Source organism: Acanthochromis polyacanthus, chromosome 7 (genome assembly GCF_021347895.1).
Source record: "Acanthochromis polyacanthus isolate Apoly-LR-REF ecotype Palm Island chromosome 7, KAUST_Apoly_ChrSc, whole genome shotgun sequence".
NCBI classification, from domain to species: domain Eukaryota; kingdom Metazoa; phylum Chordata; class Actinopteri; family Pomacentridae; genus Acanthochromis; species Acanthochromis polyacanthus.
Genome location: NC_067119.1, coordinates 18,289,254 through 18,309,746, shown reverse-complemented (window position 1 = coordinate 18,309,746; position 20,493 = coordinate 18,289,254). Strand labels below are relative to the sequence as shown.

Here is a 20,493-nt window from a genome sequence, read left to right as displayed (position 1 = left end):
TTTAAAAGTGACTATCATGACTAAAGGAAAATCCAAAGTGCAGAGGTGAAAGAAAGTGTCAAATGTTTAGGTCAAGATTTATACCTGACCTCCCCACTGTTTGTCTCAGATTCAGTGAGACAGGTAGAAGAAGATAGAAATAAGGGACTAAGGAAGAAGAGGAGAAAGAAATGGACACCAGAAACAGAGAAAAAAGGGAAACAAGAAAAAACTCAATCAATTTATTAGCTACAATATATACTTCTCAAACTTAAAACACACAAAAAGTAAATTTCAGCCTCTCGATTCCTGCTCTTTTCAAAATGCTGGCGCTAATCTAAAGAGAAAATAAAACTATCTGGTGTAGAATATTGTGCAGTAAGTAAACATAGGGATGAAGTAAATGCCAAGGCACTGGGGGAATATTTTACATAGCAAAGTCCTCAAAATAGCATTTTTACAGTCACGCTGCACATAATCAATCCTAAACAACCTGCTCACTGAAAAGAGCTCTGCTTACTTGCATATACCTTATAGCATACAAATGTCTCAAGCTAGTCTCTATTGCTTCATCCCTGTAGCATTGCATATATTGGTTTATATATACTGTACATTCATCCATGACAAATTGAAATCTCTTCCAATTTTTCAGACGGTACAGTATTTCAAGATACTGTGTTTATAAAATATGTAGTTCAGATGCTAGTAGACACAACAGATGTAAACAAGCTTAACACTTCTAGAAAGTGTCTTCAATAACATACAGTTATACGACAATCCAATTGATATGAAGGAGCATACATAATGTACTGGGCACACACTCATGCAGACCAAGGCCAGATTTGATATTTTCAGTGATTATAGAAACAGACTCCCTCTTGCAAACCACATTCCTCCCCACAAATGCAATGCAAAATAGTAGTGGCACAGAAGGCAGCAACATTAAAACATTAGTGTAAAGCATTTGGGACTAACAGTATTGTGAATGCATTACCTATATGTTTCTCTCTCTCATTAGCATGAAAGCAGACTCCCAGAGTTGGACACTGGGTTTGTGTCCAACTCTCAAGTCAAAACTCAAGTCTTTGCAACTTTCAAAAGGCCAACTTTTGCTATTTGTATTATCAACATGGACGAAGTCCTGTATGTCGTTGCTATCACAGCTGGCATAGATGCAGATACAACAAATGTAAAATCTGTATAAGCACTGTAGCGAAGAATGAGGTTCATAGAGTGGTGACTGAAAATGTCCAGATGACCTGTTTAAATTCCTGAGGATCTCACTTTTTTTAACCGAAAGATTTTGAGTTCTTGTCGCTCACCTATTCAATGCTTGAAAATATGTCACACAGGGAGTTATAATATATCTACTATGACTCAGATATTTTCTTCAAGTTTTATTTGACTCTTTACAACTGATTCTAATGCTTTGGTGATTTTGATATCAAGTTGCTACCTTACACTGTCATGATTCCAGGTGTGCATATAAATACTGTACAAATGCACTTTATTCAAACTCAAATTTGTGCGCAAATGAGGAAAAATAGGGAACACACTGGAAAAAAAGTGTGTGTGTACTCTGCTACAGCATACCTTTAGGTTTGGAATCAGCGAAGTGGGCTGAGCACATAAACAACATTTACTGGATGAAAATCTTACAAGGGTCCTGCACAATGCAAACAGTGAACAACAAGCCCACACAAAGAGACTCCATCAGCAAGCTCCAACTCCAGTATGCTTTCATTGACTTTTACTCCCCAAATCCACAAGCTTTTATCCCTTCAATAGTCCGTTTCATAAACAAACACCGAACTGATATATTTGTATACATACACACAGAGACCGCCAGTCGCACCCACAAACACACATACAGACACACACACACACACACACACACAGAGTCTACTGGACATTGAGGGTGCGAGCAGACACTTCGTGGTGCCAGTCTCTCAGCTCATGGTACTTGGGGCCGATCACCATCCGAGTGGTGTTCTTGTTCGCTCTGTCATCCAGCACAAGAGAGCAAAAGGAGAGGAAAAAGAAGAGAAAAGGACACCATAGGAGAAACAAAAGAAAGATTTAGGAAAAGCAGAATAGTTCCCCAACTATGAGATAAGCCATGCTGCAAGGAAAGCGTGATGACACAGGAGCGGTTACTAATGAAAAAGACTGATGATACATAGAAAACATTTAGATGAGGTGGAGATGAGCAGTTTTTCTGTCATCATCAGAAAAAAATGACCAAATCTACACAAAGAATAAAAGAGTCTTTAAGTAACATTCAAACCAGAGAGTTCATCTTTATCATGTCCAAATGCAAACCATGAATCAAGGTCAGTAGAGACTGAAAATTATGAATTAATTTAATCATAAAGCCTCAAGCGAACACCCACAGTCGGCATGAATGTTTGCATGTTAACATGATTGATCACAAACACGTAGTGATCACGTGTCACCACAAACCACCATGAGCAATGGACAGCCAATGGATCACGTCACACGAGAAGAAGACCACAATGCGCCCATGACTGCCAACCACACAATCACAGGTTATACAACATGCAGCACATCAAGGCTGTCACACCCACAAAACAGCCACAACCATGGAGCACGAAAACCACCTCAAATGCACTGTGATTGGTAAACACAGATGGAAATGCTTTCAGCCACTGATATGTCTGAAATCAACCATCAGGTATGAGCTTGAGCTCTGAGCTTTTGGAGGAATCAGGATTTGACGTACTGCGCAGGACACAGAGGTCTGGTTTTTGAGTTAATGGATCAAATTTGATCCATTCTCTGCTGTCTAGACAGGAAGAGCCCACACAGCATCTATATGACTGCCAGAACTGTGCCACAATGGTTTAGAGTCAGATTTTCTAATTTTCATAAATGTAGCTTGTACATGTTAGCGACATTCGACTGAGCGGGTTAAACAAAACACCACTTTGGAAATCTATTGAACAGATTAGATTTTCTGGGATATGCATTGTTACCTCACACAAATCATCAAAAATCATGTAAACAAACAAAATGGAAGCATTTCCATTGTCATGCACTTACTTTGTCTTCTTGGCTGTGTCAGCTTCTTCATTTTGAACTGCAAGAGAAAGACCAGACCTATTAATAAGTGCTCTCTAAAAATATTGTGGCCTTACAGCAGTATTATTCTCAGGTTTAATCAATAGTTCATTAGCTAAAATGATGTGGATTATCTGTAATGACTCTCAGTCACTCTGTGTACTTCAGTCAGTAACGTACCGTTCTCAGTGCCGGTGATCTGAGCGAGAATCTTGAAGGATTTGGACTGAGTGGTGCCTGTTCGTGGACGCCAGTCCTCTGTGTCCTCCATGATGCGCTGTCTGCTGGCATCAGCATGAGTGGGCACGTGGTAAAAATGGATGTCTGTATCCACAATGTGCTTCCTGGGAGCTCTGACGATTAACATGAAAGGCATGAATGGACAGTTTTAGGAAACATGGCAGTAATTAGCAATCATAGTACCATAGACTAAAACTAATGAGACCGATATTGTGTTATGAAGCGAAAGCATGCTGGGCTTTTTTTCTACGTACTTTTAATCAAGGAATATAAATTATTACCCAACACATGTATTAATATTATTTATCACGCACTAATTCAATTACAGTGAGTAAATAAAATTGTTAGATGATTGCAAGTTATATGAGATGACAAAACAGCATAGTGTAATACTAACCACCTACAATTTGTGCATATTACACAATTGCAAAGGTAAAGGTCACACCCCACTTTGTAAAATGTACTTAGTCTGTAAGTCTAAAACAATCTGATACCTTGGTGCCTGGGGTTTTCTGGAAAACCAACGACAGGGACAAGTAGGACAGAAGAAAATAGACCAAAAAAAATGAACTGAAGGCAGGGGAACAAAAAACTGAATATTCACAGTCAAAAGGAGACAGTGGATTTGGGAAACGACTTACTTCAAAATACTTTGAGGTCCACTGAAGGAAAGGTAAAGAAAGAAGAAAAATGTGTTTACTTGAGAGAAATTAATTAAAGGGAATGTTAGTGATTAAAGAGGGAACAAAAATTTATGGAATAAATTTGACCAAAAAAAACTGTCAGTGCATGCACAACACTAAATCAAACAATCCATCAAATTGAGGAAAAGAATGAGTCAGTTCTATTTTCAACCACATGGTGGTGCTTTTGGACTGCCTGAAATTGTATAAAGGGAAAGTCATTCATCATTTTGGAAACTATGAACATTCAAGTGTTTGTTTCAATTCAAATAACACTGAGAAACATCCACTTTTTGAGAGAAGCATGTTTCTAATTCAATTAGTGCAGTTTGTGTTTGTGTGAACGCAGCAGACGTGTGCACAACCACAGTCTTCCTTGACAACAGAGTGTTGACAGGCCTGTTACTAATTGGTTGTCAATAAATCAACTCTCAGGACAAATATACACATACACACACACACACACACACACACACACACACACTGAGGCATTAAAGATTTCCCAGGCACTGCTGTCAGTAAATCACCTATAAATACACTGCCATCGACAAATTCACCTAGCACATTGAATGGGCTGATTTATGAGTGTCTCTCAACACATTCTTGTTATAGCAGCAGCTATGTGAGCGTGGCAGCCTTGACAGCTCTATGTGAGCCTTGTCACACACTTACTGTTAAACAGTGTTTGACAGTATGATACGTGTGTGAAGGAGTGTGGTTGTGGCTTTACATTAACAATTTAGATTAAAATAAATACAAGAAATTGTATTACATAGCAAAATTTGGACTGGTTTTAATTAACTAAATGTGCATGTGTGCTCCACTGCTATAGTTTATATATAATGTAAACATTAAAATGAATGGAACATAATTGTAAGAATCTTGTTAGATTGTGACAAAGAATATTTTACTAACTAGTAACTACAGGCGGCCTTAAATCCTAAGAAGGCACATCTATTGTAAACAAAAAAGAAAAACTTCAATGTGAGTAGGTAAATGCATGCACAGAGAAACGTGAACATAACAGTATAATTTGACATGCTTCAGACTAACTTTGTGACTGTTGGAGGTGCTGCAGTCTGGAAAGCAGAAAGACAAGTATTGAAAGAAAGAGAGATTGACAGAAAACACTGACATGTATAAAGTCTTACAATAAAAAAAACACTGACACATATCATCCAAAACTCCCCTCTGAAACAAACCACATAGTTCATTTCTGACATGCAAACAAGCATGGAAAGATGCAAGGATGGACACACATGCTGTCACATAGTACCAGTGTGTATGTATCTGGACAACAGAATAAAGTAAATTGATTCACTAATACTGGGAAAAACAAACATCTGCTGCAAAGTATGCTGAAAAATTCAGATAAAATATAATTTTTTAGACTCTTTCCAAATTTCTTGAAAAGAGCATTAAATGGTCACATTGCTTAGTAAGCAGACCATAACTGATTACAATGTCTTTGCAATATAAAACTATTTCTATTCACTGTTGACCAGTGAAAGTGAATCCATGTTGATCCACATACAGTGGGTATGGAAAGTATTCAGACCCCTTGAAATTTTTCACTCTCTGTGTCATTGCAGCCATTTGCCAAAATCCAAAAATTTCTTTTTTTTTCTCATTAATGTACACTCAGCACCCCATCTTGACAGAAAAAACAAATGTAGAAAGTTTTGCAAATTTATTAAAAAAGAAAAACTGAAATATCACATGGTCAGAAGTATTCAGACCCTTTGCAGCGACATTCATATTTAACTCACATGCTGTCCATTTCTTCTGATCCTCCTCGAGATGGTTCTGCTTCTTTTTTGGAGTCCAGCTGTGTTTAATTAAACTGACTGGACTTGATTAGGAAAGGCACACACCTGTCTATATAAGACCTTACAGCTCACAGTGCATGTCAGAGCAAATGAGAATCATGAGGTGGAAGGAACTGCCCAAGGAGCTCAGAGACAGAATTGTGGCAAGGCACAGATCTGGCAAAGGCTACAAAAGAATTTCTGCAGCATTCAAGGTTCCTAAGAGCACAGTGGCCTCCATAATCCTCAAATGAAAGAAGTTTGGGACAACCACAACTCTTCCTAGACCTGGCCGTCCAGTCAAACTGAGCAATGGTGGGAGAAGAGCCTTGGTGAGAGAGGTAAAGAAGAATCCAAAGATGACCCTAAGCACACAGCTAAAATAACAAAGGAGTGGCTTCAGAACAACTCTGTGACCATTCTTGACTGGCCCAGCCAGAGCCCTGACCTAAACCCAATTGAGCATCTCTGGAGAGACCTCAAAATGGCTGTCCACCAACGTTCACCATCCAACCTGACAGAACTGGAGAGGATCTGCAAGGAAGAATGGCAGAGGATCCCCAAATCCAGGTGTGAAAAACTTGTTGTGTCATTCCCAAGAAGACTCATGGCTGTACTAGCTGAAAAGGGTGCTTCTACTCAATACTGAGCACAGGGTCTGAATACTTCTGACCATGTGGTATTTCAGTTTTTCTTTTTTAATAAATCTGCAAAAAAAATTCTACATTTCTGTTTTTTTTCTGTCAAGATGGGGTGCTGAGTGTACATTAATGAGAAATAAAATGAACTTTTTTGATTTTGGCAAATGGCTGCAATGACACAGAGAGTGAAAGATTTCAAGGGGTCTGAATACTTTCCGTACCTACTGTATATGTATACAGAGTGACAGAAACAATTACTGTAATAGTTTATTAGTTTATCACTGGGAACATAAGCAAATCAAAATATTTAAAACTATGAACTCCAAAACCTGAGAGCAGAATTGTTCTGCATGTCGTCTGTACAAAACTGCCAAAACTGCATCATTTACTGGAGTCAGAAACTGTACGGAGAGAAACGTCAGATTTTAAAGTTTCTGATGGCAGTTGAACTACTCATTTGTGACATGTTATGCTGGGAAAGGTCACCAAATCAAAGCATAAAATCGAGACATTTAATACAAAGTTTAAGCAGTGCGTCGAATTTTTTTTGTTCCTGACCGTGCGAACGAGACTTCATTAGTGACTCAGCTGCAACCCACTAACCTTGCCAGCAAGTTGATTTCTCACGATATTTGTGAGTTCACAAATCTCTCAAGAAACCATCTTGCTCCGCTCCCGCATTCACTGTTCGTACAGAGCCAAGTTGGCACGGGCCAATCACGCAGCAGTATTCGTGTGTGGGGCGGGATATCCGGGTGTGAAGATGACACCAAGCGCCAGTAGATCAAAACAAACATGGCAACGGAGGACAACGATCGTGTAGATGCTGCTATTAAGTCAGTTTTAGCCGAATCTCCTATCGCTTCTTTGAAGGAAGAACAACGAGAGGCGCTTTGCGCATTTCTGGATGGTAAAGATGTTTGTGCTTTTTTACCTATGGGTTTTGGTAAGAGTTTAATCTACCAATTGGCTCCGCTCGTTGTGAAGATCCCGCGATTGGCTAAAAACGAACCTGTCAGAGGCGGGACATACTGTTGCATTGTCCAATCCGTGCCTCTTTCCTCCAAACGGATTTACATGGAGCAGTCCCAGATTGATATTGTGGAGTACTATCAAGTACTACACAATTATTAATCTGGCTATTGCCAGGTTAGCAACCCACAGTCATGTACAAAAATTCAGGGATTTTTTGGTAGAACTGCAGGCAGTGTTTACACAGAACTAATAGGAGACAAGTATGAATTAAAAACAGAAATTGTAAAATATCTATGGCAGAGTCACCTTTATTTTTCAAGTGTGGTAATATCTGTAGGCACCTGGAAAAATGCTGTACAAGTTGATTGCAGGTATTTTAGATTTTTGCAAGTTAAATATATTATGCTTTGTTTAATGACTTACATTACGACTTCCCTGTGCTGATTTAAAAACATATTTTAAGTTCTCTCTGTGTTTACTCATTATTATGCTGTTTCCACAGATTTGCATGACTTTATATTGGAGTGAAAAATGACACATTGAGCAAAAACATGGAAAAAAGGCCAGAAAATTGTTTGAGATTCAGAGTGTTAGGTGATGAAAGTAAGTCACAAAACCATACTAATTACATTAAAGATCAGGTTAAAGCTTTATTAAAGTATGTTTATGCAATTAAAAGTCATCTGTGACACTTGGGGAAGACTATGTACCCAACTAAAAATGCAGCTTGCATGTCTGTGTGTGTGCGCACAACTGCATGGTGTAAGATTATATTGTGCAGACAACTGCTGTCTGCTGAGTCCCACAGAAAGAGAAACCAATGAGCACTTTCAAAAGTGCAGGGAGAGGATAATATAGAAATGAACGGAGAAATTATGAGTCAGAGAAGGGGTATATTCCATCCATTTGGTATGGTGAGTGAAATAAATCAAAAGTATCTGTGCAGAAGACTAATCACTGACAAACATGAGAGGACAAGTGGAACAGGCTGGACCAATGAAGAAGTTAGTCACTGAAGAGGCATAGTGTTTGCATAAATCTACATGGATTCAAGACTAAAACCTTTACTGAGTGACTGATTTGCTACAAGAGCAAATAGAATGCCACACAGCTCAAGTAACCAATGCATTCTATATATACACAACCTAGTCATAACATCATAGCATAGTTATACTCACTACGTCTCTTGAGAGAGGAGAGTTACGGTTGAGTAGGAAAAAGATGGGGGGGTTATAAACTGGTAGTCTGAGTGTGAAGGATAAGGGAATGGTTAAATGTGATGAATTGACAGAGATGGTGAAAGAAAAATAGAGGAAACAGAGGCAGAGAGAACCCATGTCTTAGACCAGGACCAAGTTTTTTGCCAGAAATGGTTCTCTTTAAATGCAACAGATGAGGTAAAGAGACTCATCATGTTTGGGGTTTTGTGTTTGTTGAGTTGTTATGTTTCACAGGCATGTTCAAGTATTTTTAGAGAATTCCAAAGGCTCATTTAAAGTCCATCAATTCTCCCTTTTTCCATCACAAGAACGCAGCTATTAAATGTTCCGTATAAAATGTTCCATCACAAGTCCAACAGTAAACAAATAGTGTAATGACCCACTTCAGTTTGCTTTTTCATCAGTGTTTCCAGACTTGTAGCTTAAATCCTTTAAGATAACATATAATGCCCAGCTGATGGTATTTCTGTTTGGCTACATAGTCTTTTTGTCTTTTTTTTCTCCTTAAAAACCAAACTAGCTGCACACTGCTGGAAACTGAGGCCACTGGTGGGTGCAGAGTACAGTATTTTGTTGCTTTATTTTCTTCTTCTAAAAAAAACTCCACCAAACATTTGGGTCTGATTTAATGATGTGGAAGAATTCTACAAATCCTTTCCAAGATTTCATAGTTTGGCAGGCACAATCAGAGGACAATTTTTTGTTGAAAAAAAAAGGCTTGACAAAACTTTTCACCAATATTTGTAAATAATGATAGAATTTTATTTTTTGTAAACTATACACTGGTCTGATATAAACTTCAATAGGTAACACTAATATAGTTCATTCTGAGCTTTCCTCTCCTCTGAGACAAGCAATATGCATTTTGATTTGAATTTGTGAGAAAATCATCATCTGACACAAAACAGACACCAATATGAACTAGATGTACAATACTACCAGCAAAGAAAACAAGAAAACGGACAGGATTTTACCTCCCATGAGGAAAGCTGGGGAAAACGAGAAAGAGCCAAGAATTGATTCATTCATCTGACTGGTTCCTCAAGGCCGCCACTCACCCATTAAACTGCAGGGCCAGGGCTCCACCCTGACTCTCCAACAGGCCCCGCCTCTGCCCCATGGCCACCTCACACGCATTCTCAGTGGAGTAGAGGTTGATTGGTGTGTTATACACCGACGGCTGAGGCGGGACGAGGACAGGGGGGGAGGAGGAGGCAGAGGATGGATAAGAGATAGGAGGTGGAGAAAGAGGAGGAGGAGGACTGGAGTGGGAGGAGGAGGCAGGTGTGAAGGCCGAGGATGGGGATGGGATGAATGTGGCAAAAGAGGACAGTGAGGGAGGAAGGTGGTCATTCTCTGCGGTGTAGCCCCCGAAAGGTCTGGGGGGCTTGTTGTAGGGGGCAGTGGAGTGAGTGGAGGTGTGGAGGTGAGGATGGGGTGGAGGATGGGTGATGGCGACTGGTTTTATGATGTCTGATCTGTCGCCCTACCGGTGTGAGAGAAGAGCATGCAAAAACAATCACATCAAAGCACACATTATACTGATATCTCCCTTGTTCTGTTCAGGCGTAAACTAACCGTGACGTCACTTGTTGGTTTCAACGCCAAGAAAATGAAGCCCGGATTTGGCTACTTCCTGGTCGCCGTTTTGGATTTTTTGGAGCCAGTGACATAAAAAGCGTCATCAAACAGACTGGACCGGGGAGCAACTAGGGGCAGGATTGGCTGAGGACTCTCTTATCCCGCCCACGTTTTACCGCAGAGGCTTCTGTTGCTGTCCATCAAGTATAGCCACGCCCCCTGGCTCCGCCAACTTTAACGATTTATTTAAAATTCAGTATTGATTTATTTTAAGATCGGCCACCTGATCTCTCATTTTGACCATGAAAACTAACGGGAAAAAAATCCTGAGCTGTAGAACATCAGTCTATCAAATTTTATTTTTTCCAAAAATGAATTGGGGTCTATGGAGCAAAAGCTTTTTGGAGCCAACCCTAGCGGACGGCGTGATATTGCAAGTTTTTGACACTTCCGGGTTTGCTTCAATTCTGGAGCCAGATGCTACGTCCACTATATATACAGTCTATGGTTCTGTTTAATGGATTTGTCCAATAGAAGTTGCCAAAGTATTATACTTTGAACACGTTACTTGAAGATGTGCTCTCTGATTGATTTGGGAATTGGGAGGCATCAGTATACTTCACTGTATTTCACAATTAAACATAAATGTAAAAAAATAATCAAGACAAGGGTGGTTATCATGCAACAAAATGTTTGTATGGCATTGTTTCAGAGGGGTGTAATTACTAAAAAAGCAGTCTTCAAAGCACTGGAACATGGCATGGCAGGTAATTTTGTGCTTCTTTTTGTCTATCATGAATTAAAATATGACAATTTTAGATTTAAAAAAAATCAGTCATTTAAGTCACCACAATATTTTATTAGAAACATAATATCATGAAATCTGTCTATCCAGCCAGAATCTAAATTTATCCCCTGGCATGCCTCGCCTTATTTAAACAGTGAAATTTTGTGATTTGCACAATGGGATAAACTGTCAGTAATTTTACAATACCTTTGGTGCCACAGGAGGAGGTTTAGGAACACTGGGGGCTCTGGAAAGAAGGAGAAGGAAGAAAAATTGCCTGAGTTACAGTTGCACAACACAATTCTTTTTCATTTCAGTATTTCATTTGAAAAATGGTCACTGCCAGCCAACACCATGTGGGTAAAATTACACAGGCTCTTCCAAAGTGTTCGCTGATATTTATAGAGCCTTTCAAGCTGCTAAGACCATACTGTCAAATTTTCAGATCTCGCTGAGGTTCAGAAAGAATGTGGTTACGGTGAATTACGACTAAACACGAGTCCTCAGCATAGAAACCGACATGGAGAGGCTTCTGTCATCAGTGATGACAGAATCCAAGAGTCTCAGTGTGTTTGTGGGCCTAACAAAGAAACTTGAGTTGGTGGAGCTGAAAACTGTGGTCTCTTATGATGCATGTGTACTTTTGAAGGCAGCTGTTTTTAGTCTATAAAAGAGTATCAATCCGATACTCTTGGTGTTTGATACTCTTAATGCCTCTTTGAGCCATGATCTGCCCTAAAGGTCATCTGAGGAACATGCCTGTGACTCCTTTCATTTTTAAATTTACTCACAGGGTGATATTGGCTTAGCACGTCATCCTAACATGAATTGTACTGAGATCACTTTTCATCTGTTGACGGAGTTTTTGCTGACTTGCACGGTTTAAGATGATAGCAGTGCAACAGGATGAAGCCGTATTTATGGAAAAACTGTTGCGTATTAATTATTCAAATAAATAATTTCCCTCAGTGCCACCAGTAAACACACATAAACCAAATGAATGTAGCTCAAGTGGTTGTTCTGTGCTTCAAAACCTGATTGGCAATGACATGAAAGGGAAAAAAAAAATAGGAGTTAACATGAATTAAAGGTTAAGTAAACTGTGCAGTAACTGAAAACATGTAAATGTCAGCAGCTTTGCATTCCTTTCAGAGCAGCCCTTCTAGAAATTTCCTCGGGGAGGTTCATGTCCTTCACCTCCGTAAATTTGAACCCTCATAGTAGCTAGAATCACATCAGCCTACAGATAGAGACACTTGGCTTTTGCTCTCTGCTTCTTGTTCCCTGCTAGTGTTGGTTTGCCAGCAGTGTCCTAATTCTGACACTATGTTCCTTCAACACTAGAAGGGGTGATGTTAAATGATATTTTGCAGCAGGAACAGTTCTAGGAAAGTCCTGATCAGTTACACAACAACTTTCATCATCACACATGTGAATTTTGCATGTAATTTAGATCCAGAAGGCTAGTTTAAAGAACAGAGTGAGAGAAGATGAAATAGTCTGAGCTGAATGTGGCATTTCAGCCCTGAAGTGGAGGCTGTGTACTGCCACAAACACTGATAAAATAACCTTAGATATGGCTGGATAAAGAATACTGTTTGTAGTTACAGCTTGACTATTATAATAGTAAGATGAGATTTGTTTAACCTGTTCAATCAAAAGCAAAATAATGCTAAAGTGTGAAACCCATTTCTGATTGAGAGAAGAAACCTCATCCTGTCTCTGTACGTCACTCATATCGCTGCCCTGCAGGTTTCCATAGACACATTATCATGGGAATAGTCCAACAAAAGTACCCAAAGCTAAGGACAGCAGTGATCTCACTTGCGCAAACGATGGTGTGGAAATACGTGTGGCACACAGAGTAGGAAGGGGAACACTGGGGGTAGTAGGCAGGTATTTCAAATATGACACCATCATCCACCGTGTGCCGCTGCCTCGATTACACTGTAGCTATAACTGGAAAACACCAACATAGAAAAGTGTCACCGTCATATGTTAAGAGGATAAAAAAAAAGATGGCTGCTAGAACGTGAATGCAAACCAGAGTCTAATTTAACTCAGAGGCTTTTAAAAAGCTTCCCTCTGGGGATTTGCATAGTCAAATATAATTTCAGGCTTCTAAACAAGAAACTCACAGTTTTATTAAGACTGCTTTATGGCGCTGAACTGAACATGACCTCAGGAGAACTTATGAGAGATGTAACTATCAAGTCTGATCTTACTGAAACTTAAGAAGTTGTCAGCATCAACTCAGGCATAGAAAAGGTGTTTTGAAAGTGCATTTATGCTGCACTGGTTGTTTGTTACACACATTTAAACAGTTAAAGAAACAAACTGGAATTTCCTTTCATTTTGAGAATTGCCACAAATAATTGAAAAAAAAAACATGCCTGGGATTCTGTTGGTCTTTTTTCTCACTTATAACAGAGCAGCAAGGAGACTTTTCACTGTATCAAAGCCTTTGCCACAGGAATGTTTCTTCATAGCTGAAATGTGTGAGGGTCAGAGATTAAGTTGATGCAATAAAGACAGACAGCGTGACAGTGACGAACATGACGAGCCATATATCGACCTCCTACACAACAAATGCAAACATTTGCCGGCCCATGTGTATATGTGCGAGTTCCTGTCATTGTGAAGACCCAGTAGCACTTTGATTTCAGAGTTTAAGAGCAGCTGCTATAAAACATGCTTTTGTTTCCTGCTCTTACATTTGCACATCTGCATGTTCTAGGGTAACTGTCAGACTGGACGTGTCAGTGTTTCCTTTACTCTGGTTCATGTTCATGGAAGTTTTATATTATACAACGGAGCAATTGGTCTGTTCATGTAATTGTGAGTCCGTGTTTCCCCAAGAATTTCTAGTAGTGACAGCTATTTTGGTTTTGCTTTCATATTTTGCCACATCTGAGTGCATGTTGTGGTTACAGTGGTGGCAGTTAAACATATTTCCATATTTTGTTGAGTATAAAAAATATTTATGGCCATATTTACTTGATTTGTTGCTGAATGCTGCTCTACTGAGCTTAAGCGTATGTTGCAATGTTGCATGCTTTCTTAATTTAATTTTCTATGTTTTCTTAATTCATTATTGAAGTGCTGTCATGGGCTTTCAAATGTCCTCATGTACTTCAAACTTCTTGTTCTTCATTTTGTCTTCACTGTATTACAATGAGCTGCATTTTACTATTGGCTGTTCTTCTGCCATTTTATTCAGCATTCATGCAATATTTGCATCTACGTCGTCTAATCTCATGGTTTTTTGTACAGCTGACTGAATGAACATAATTACAGAGAAAAACGAGCTAAACAATCCTGGATTTGTGCATTAATTGATCATATCATGAAGAAAAGGATGGTATCTCTTCTTCATCTCCTCTCAAATTACCCATTCCATCTCGGCTGTTCTCTGTTCTCCATTGTGCATTTGTGTTTAATCTCTTGGGTCTATTCTTACTCAAGTGACATCATTGACCGATGTTTCCAGGGCTGTGCCCTGACATGCCATCAGCTTCAGCAGCAAGCAACCAGCCATACTGAATCAATAAGAGACTGTTGTCTGGATGTGTGTGTGTGTGTGTGTGTGTGTGTGTGTGTGTGTGTGTGTGTGTGTGTGTGTGTGTGTGTGTGTGTGTGTGTGTGTGTGTGTGTGTGTGTGTGTGTGTGTGTGTGTGTGTGTGTGTCTTAAAAAGGGTAGTCAAGAAGTAAGATCACTTCAGGTGGAAGCAACACTTACTGGGATCTGCTAGTAGAAGCCAGACACACACTCTACACTACACAAATAATAGGCACATCCACATACAGTACAAAATTTTACATATTTTACAAGTGGAAGTCATTCTGTTGCTTGATGTAAGTGACTTTAAAAGTGTGTTGTATATTTTCAGCCATTTTCTTGTTTTTTCAAGCACAAAACAGCTCAAACGCACACAAACACATGCATACATACATGTATATTTCGATCGCGCGAATTCAACCAATCTCCGCGAATTTTGTGCGGCCTTGCAATTTTGTCCAATCACCGCAACTTTCCTGCAATTTTGGCCCGCCTGCCGTGAGTTCCACCAATCATAGCAGCTCCCAGCGCAAACATAATGCGCGTACGTCACAGAATTCACTTCCTTGTTTATGGTTTGAAGATGCAGACGTGTATGATACTAATGTCTCTCATTTAACAACAAAAATTACTGCTGAAGACCGTGATAAACAATTAATTCACTGATGTTCTTCACCAAAGCGGAGCTAAACTGTTTTACAACCGTGCAATATTGTGGTGGAATACAAAAAACAAACAAAAAAAATCATCAATTGATACACACTTTTTTTAAACACTAAACATATTAGAACGGCTGAAATGAGACAACAGACCAGAAAAGTCACCATGATGGAATCTATTGCATCCAGATCCGTTAGAGCACTGGAAGAATGAGGTAAATTAGATTAATAATTCCACCAAAGAACATGGCGGAGTTATGTGACGATCAGCGTGTGTGAATCCTTCCTCTGTTACCAACATCACTTAAAAAACGGAGTATCTGCACAATTTGAGAATGGGTTTTGAAGGCCTATATAAAGGCCCAAAAAGGCCACCATTGTTAGTCCAGTGAACAGCATCATGCCGCGTCTATCACATGAACAACGTCTCCGGGCACTGGGTATGGTGGAGGCCGGTTTGAGCTACAGTGATGTATCCAGGCGTATGGGCTGTTCCCAACCCACAATCAGAAGCCTGGTCCAAAGCATGCACCGACGGATGGAGGCCATACTCGGTATTGACTGTTGTGACTTTGTGTTTGGCAGGTGCCGTTTTCTTTTGTGAAATTCTTTATTTTAAAATCATTCTTGAAACTTTAGATTTTTGTTTCTGTATGCCAATATGCTAAACAAATGATTCATGTGAAGAAAATCCAGTTTCGGGCTTCAAAGTAAAAATTATGTTGAAAAATATGGTCTCAAAGTTTTTAATGACTGTCAGTGTAGTATAGTGTAGAGCAGAAAAAATCATATTGTGTCTTGATTTTGCACTTGTGAATGTGTATGTGTTTCACTCAGATAAATTAAAACTTGCTTTTCTTTCTCATAGGATCCAGAAACTAACTGCTTCCTAACTGTGTGAATTAGGGACCTTAGCAACTTGGTAATTTATGTGGAGACACAACGGTGCCCCTGGGCCATTAACTTAAAACATGGCCCTAACTTTGTTTTTTCAGTCTTCACTAAAGCAACCCTTTTTCCCTTAACTGTTCCTGACTCTTTTTTCTCTTCTCCCCTCCATTTCTCTTTATTTTTCCAGCTCTTCACCTTTGCATCCGCCTCTGTTCTATTTATCTCATTGTTCTCTCCCGAGTTGCCTTCCTGCATTTCACGCAGTATTTTTTTTCCGACTTCTCTGGAATGAGCTCACCCCATCCCACCCCACTTCTTTTTTAAACAGAAGTGATAATGATTAAAAAAAAAAAACGAGGGGTGATCTAAAATGTATGCTGTCGTCATTCCTGGAGGTGGGACACAGACTCTCAGCCCTGCTGTATTCATTTCTTTTTCTGTGCCTTATTAGGAAAAAGGGAACGAGCAGGCTGGTTTGGTTTGAGTCTTTTTTTCAATTTTACCTTAAGCTAAAGCAGACAGACCAACGTGAACAGGAGGAAGCGACAAGGCATCACTTAAAACAGAGTGAGTGGCAGAATTATTGCCATGTGATTCAGTTTTTGGGTGTCAAAAAAGTATATTAATGAGTGCAGTGTTTTGAGGGAAATCAGTCAATTTAGAAAGAAAGAAATATGTTGACTAAAAGATTATTACAGTCCAGTGAAGCGAATAAATTTGAAAAAAAAACACGCATTGTGTACTATTTAAAGACCAGCGTGTTAGCTTATCCAGAAAAGGTCTTTAAATAGATTTGGAAGCTGAGTCTGTTTGACAGTATCAGTCCATAGGAGGTCAGGGGTCATCCCTGATCTAAAGCTGCAACATTGTTGATCTCTGTGTTGCAGTGTTTTAGCTCCTAACCCATGTCTATTAATCTGTGCAACTGTGTTTTTGTGTGATCCTCGGCATTCCTTATCTGCTACCTCCCACCACTATCTCCACTGAGCCTTGATAGGCCTTTCAGCATGACATCACATGAGATGGGAAAAGAAGCTTTGACACTGAGCAGACCAAAGGAACAAACTATGCTAAAGGTGTCGCCATTTCCCTGCGATAACATTACTCAGTTATACACAGCAAATTGAAAAGACACTTCAGTGCAGCATATATGAACATTCATTTTTTTCTTATTCGAAGCTACATGTTATGTATATCATGGTAGAAATGAGGCGTTATGTTTCAAATTGACTATGTTTCAATCGTTTTTATCCTGTGCCACAGATCAATATGGCTAGACAAATATCCTGGGGTGATGAATCCATTGTGGTTTTCATGAATGAGGGTTCTTGATACAGTAACAACAGTTGCTTGACAGTTTTTCTGATGGAATACAAAGGTTTGCACCATATACACCTGACGTAACTTAAGATATAATATTCTAGTCAGCACCTCTTGATGTATAGCAGATTTTTTAAGAAAGATATGTGTAGATAAAGACACATTTCATTTTACATAAAACAATCTATACACATAAGCAGGAGATTTGGCACAGTTTTATAAAATGTCATTTTCAAATACTAGTTTACTTTGAGGTTAATTGTAAGAAGGTAATGAACTGACAGAAAATACTTCAACCTATCACTACTGCGATTCCTATGGTAACACAACAACAAATAAGCACATTTTATAGCAACTCACTTTCTAACAAAAACACACAGTGGTTGTCTGGTGCCCTGAGGAGTCTTAAACGCATATCATGAGAGAAAACAGACACATTAAGCTAAACCCCACCAGTGCAGGAGAAAGGAGCCAATGTTTCCATCAAAGAAAGAGTAAAGCCTCTATAACTAAAACTCCACTATACACTCCACAGAAAGAGGTATGGCCCTCTACATTTTAGCAAGAGAGTGGGAATTTGTGGGAATAATAATTTGAATATGAAGGGTGGAATCGAGAATATATAGCTTTTAGACATATTTGAAATAGTTTGGACAATTAAGAACATGAAGTCCATTGAACAATAAATAAAAGGATATAAAACAAGACATACTGTGACAAAAAATTGTAAAATCTTATACACTGCTATACTGAGTTATTGCTATAACATCCAGTGGCACACCAAACGTCATATAATTTAGGATAATAAAACAGATGAACACTCTGGATACTTTTACAGCATGTAATTCTTTTTAGGTGTTTTCCAAAGAATATAAAAATAATTTTATGAAACGCAACATTCTTGCAAATATATATCTTTTAAAGGCAGAAGACAGATGTTTTCTTTTACGTGAAGCTGTAATGCAACCGTTTGGTTTTAATGGAAGTGTCTATAGCAGTGAGTTAGCTTGACTGGTTGCACTGTCTCTGGAGTAACGGGGCAGTAAAACAGTAGATGGCAGGGCTGGAGTCCTGTGTTGTCTTTTGAAATCTAATTTAGGCTTTTACAGCTTTGTTTCACAGCAGACTGACCAAGAAGTAAAAAAACTAAATAAATTACACATGCTCACATGGAGGTGTTGAGGAGGACACGCGGACACAAGGATGATAAACACATGTTGGCATGTAGTAACACACAAATGGCAACACTCAATTACTCGTCCATTTTCCCTCGATTTTTCTTTCTACACATTCTAGCATGTTGTGTCTAAAGCAGCATTTGTCATTGTTAATGACTCTTGACCTGATAATTTGCTCACTTTGGGAACATACCTAAGATTACGATCTCCAGTTAAAAGATTTAAAGTGTAATTAAATAAACTAATGACTCCATGTCTTGTATTTGGCATGCAGGCGGCGTGCAAGACATCACTACACTACAAATCACCAAACTGAGCTTTCTGTTTTTATTGCAGCTGATTGATAAACACATTATGACAACCTTGATGAGAACCACACAACCCCGAGAGCAGAAAAGACACATGAAGTAAAACTGGGTTTATCAAAGTCAAGCTGTCAAAATCACTGAGCAGAAAAGACAATTATGCAACACAGGTCGAACCAACACGACCGTGATTTCACGAGAGTCAGATACAGATTGTGCCGTTTCAAGTGTGGGTCCTCGGCAGAAGGAGTTCAGGAATCTCTGCCTCCAAGGCAAACTCAATACATACTGGGGCTCCGTAAGGGAAACAGAGGGCCCAAATTGGATGAGAACATCCCCATGATCCTGGGGGGCCCAAATGGGATGAATTAAAGCTTCATTCTTTCGTAAAATCAGCTTAGTAAAATCTGTCCAGTACTCAGCTCTGGACTCATATTAAATTCTTACTCCATCATTAATATGTGTTCAACAGAAAAAGAAACAGTGCAGCAATTAAGGATACATAACTATCTAAAATCTACATATCTGTGAATGAGAGAAGGAGAAAGTGGATTTCATTTTCGTGTCATCTTCTTTACAGTTCCATTTTTTTCTGTTTGTCTGCTCAGAGTTACTTTGAAAGACAGCAAAAACAGAAACAAGAAAATACATCACACAAAGACAGGCAGGTTTAAGAGGCTGGACTCCAGCTGGGTCCACTAGTCTGCACTGAGACAGCGTGCACATCAAAATGATCCACAGCTGGACATGTGGCCTGAGGTCTGCACAAAGGGTTACGGATATCAGAGTGCATTAGCATCACTCAGAGATTCACTCACAGAAATACAAGATTTACTAGATCATTTTCATTTTTCCTTAAACTGTTTTCTTCTCGTTTTGGACGCTGCGATCCTTGTCTAACTTTGCATTGACTTTGCTCATGCTTTCTCTCTCTTTGGTTGTCTTCCTAGAACATGTAAATCCATCTGAGTTGGCATGATTGAGTGATATGACAGTGATTATGAAAAGATCCTGGCTCTGACATTGAACAAATACCTGAGCTTCTTTCAGCTTCTTCTTTCCACTATAAAATCATGGCAATTTCAGCAGATGAGCATGACGGAGGAATGTGGAAATACAAGTGAGGACTAAAAGTGCACGAGATACTTACTAAAATGTTTGCTTCTGCATATCTTTTATATTTAGACACATTTTAAGCTTGGGTATTAACAAATAGCATGCATTCGTATGCTAAACAGACACACGGATGTAGAATTACACTCCATGCCTGAGTTGAACACAGTGTCATCTTATTATGTAATGAAGTCAAGACAAAAACAAATATGAAGTAAGATCTTTGGCTATATTTGAATTTATTCTGGCCAATCTGAGCTGAAAACGAAAAGGAATTACAGCTAAGCGTGAGAACTACAGGACTAAACGGAAACTCATGCTGATTACAATTTATATATAGAGAAAGATGGAGTCATCTGTGAGAGTAATTAGAAGTTTATTTTGTTTGGAGCCAAACTGCTGAGTGTACAGTTTATGTTTTAACCGTGCTTGCACCCCGAAACTCGTTTCTAGTAAATTACTCAGCACATATG

The 20,493-nt window shown here is 39.1% G+C and overlaps 1 protein-coding gene across 4 annotated transcripts in view; it reads right to left on the bottom strand.

The window, feature by feature from the left end:
* The window catches only part of pdlim5a (PDZ and LIM domain 5a), a 70,829-nt gene that overhangs the window by 21,651 nt on the left and 28,685 nt on the right, over positions 1-20,493 (bottom strand). For 2 of the 4 annotated variants that reach the window (XM_051951155.1, XM_051951154.1), the window contains exons 4-7: positions 11,203-11,242; positions 9,686-10,113; positions 3,241-3,413; positions 3,043-3,079 (exon numbers count right to left, since the gene is read on the bottom strand). In XM_051951155.1, coding sequence (XP_051807115.1) covers positions 3,043-3,079; positions 3,241-3,413; positions 9,686-10,113; positions 11,203-11,242 — 678 coding nt within the window. Of the gene's footprint in view, positions 1-3,042; positions 3,080-3,240; positions 3,414-3,794; positions 3,813-3,941; positions 3,963-5,036; positions 5,063-9,685; positions 10,114-11,202; positions 11,243-20,493 lie in introns of all 4 variants that reach the window. The other 2 variants (XM_022211237.2, XM_022211238.2) reach the window with 2 other exon arrangements.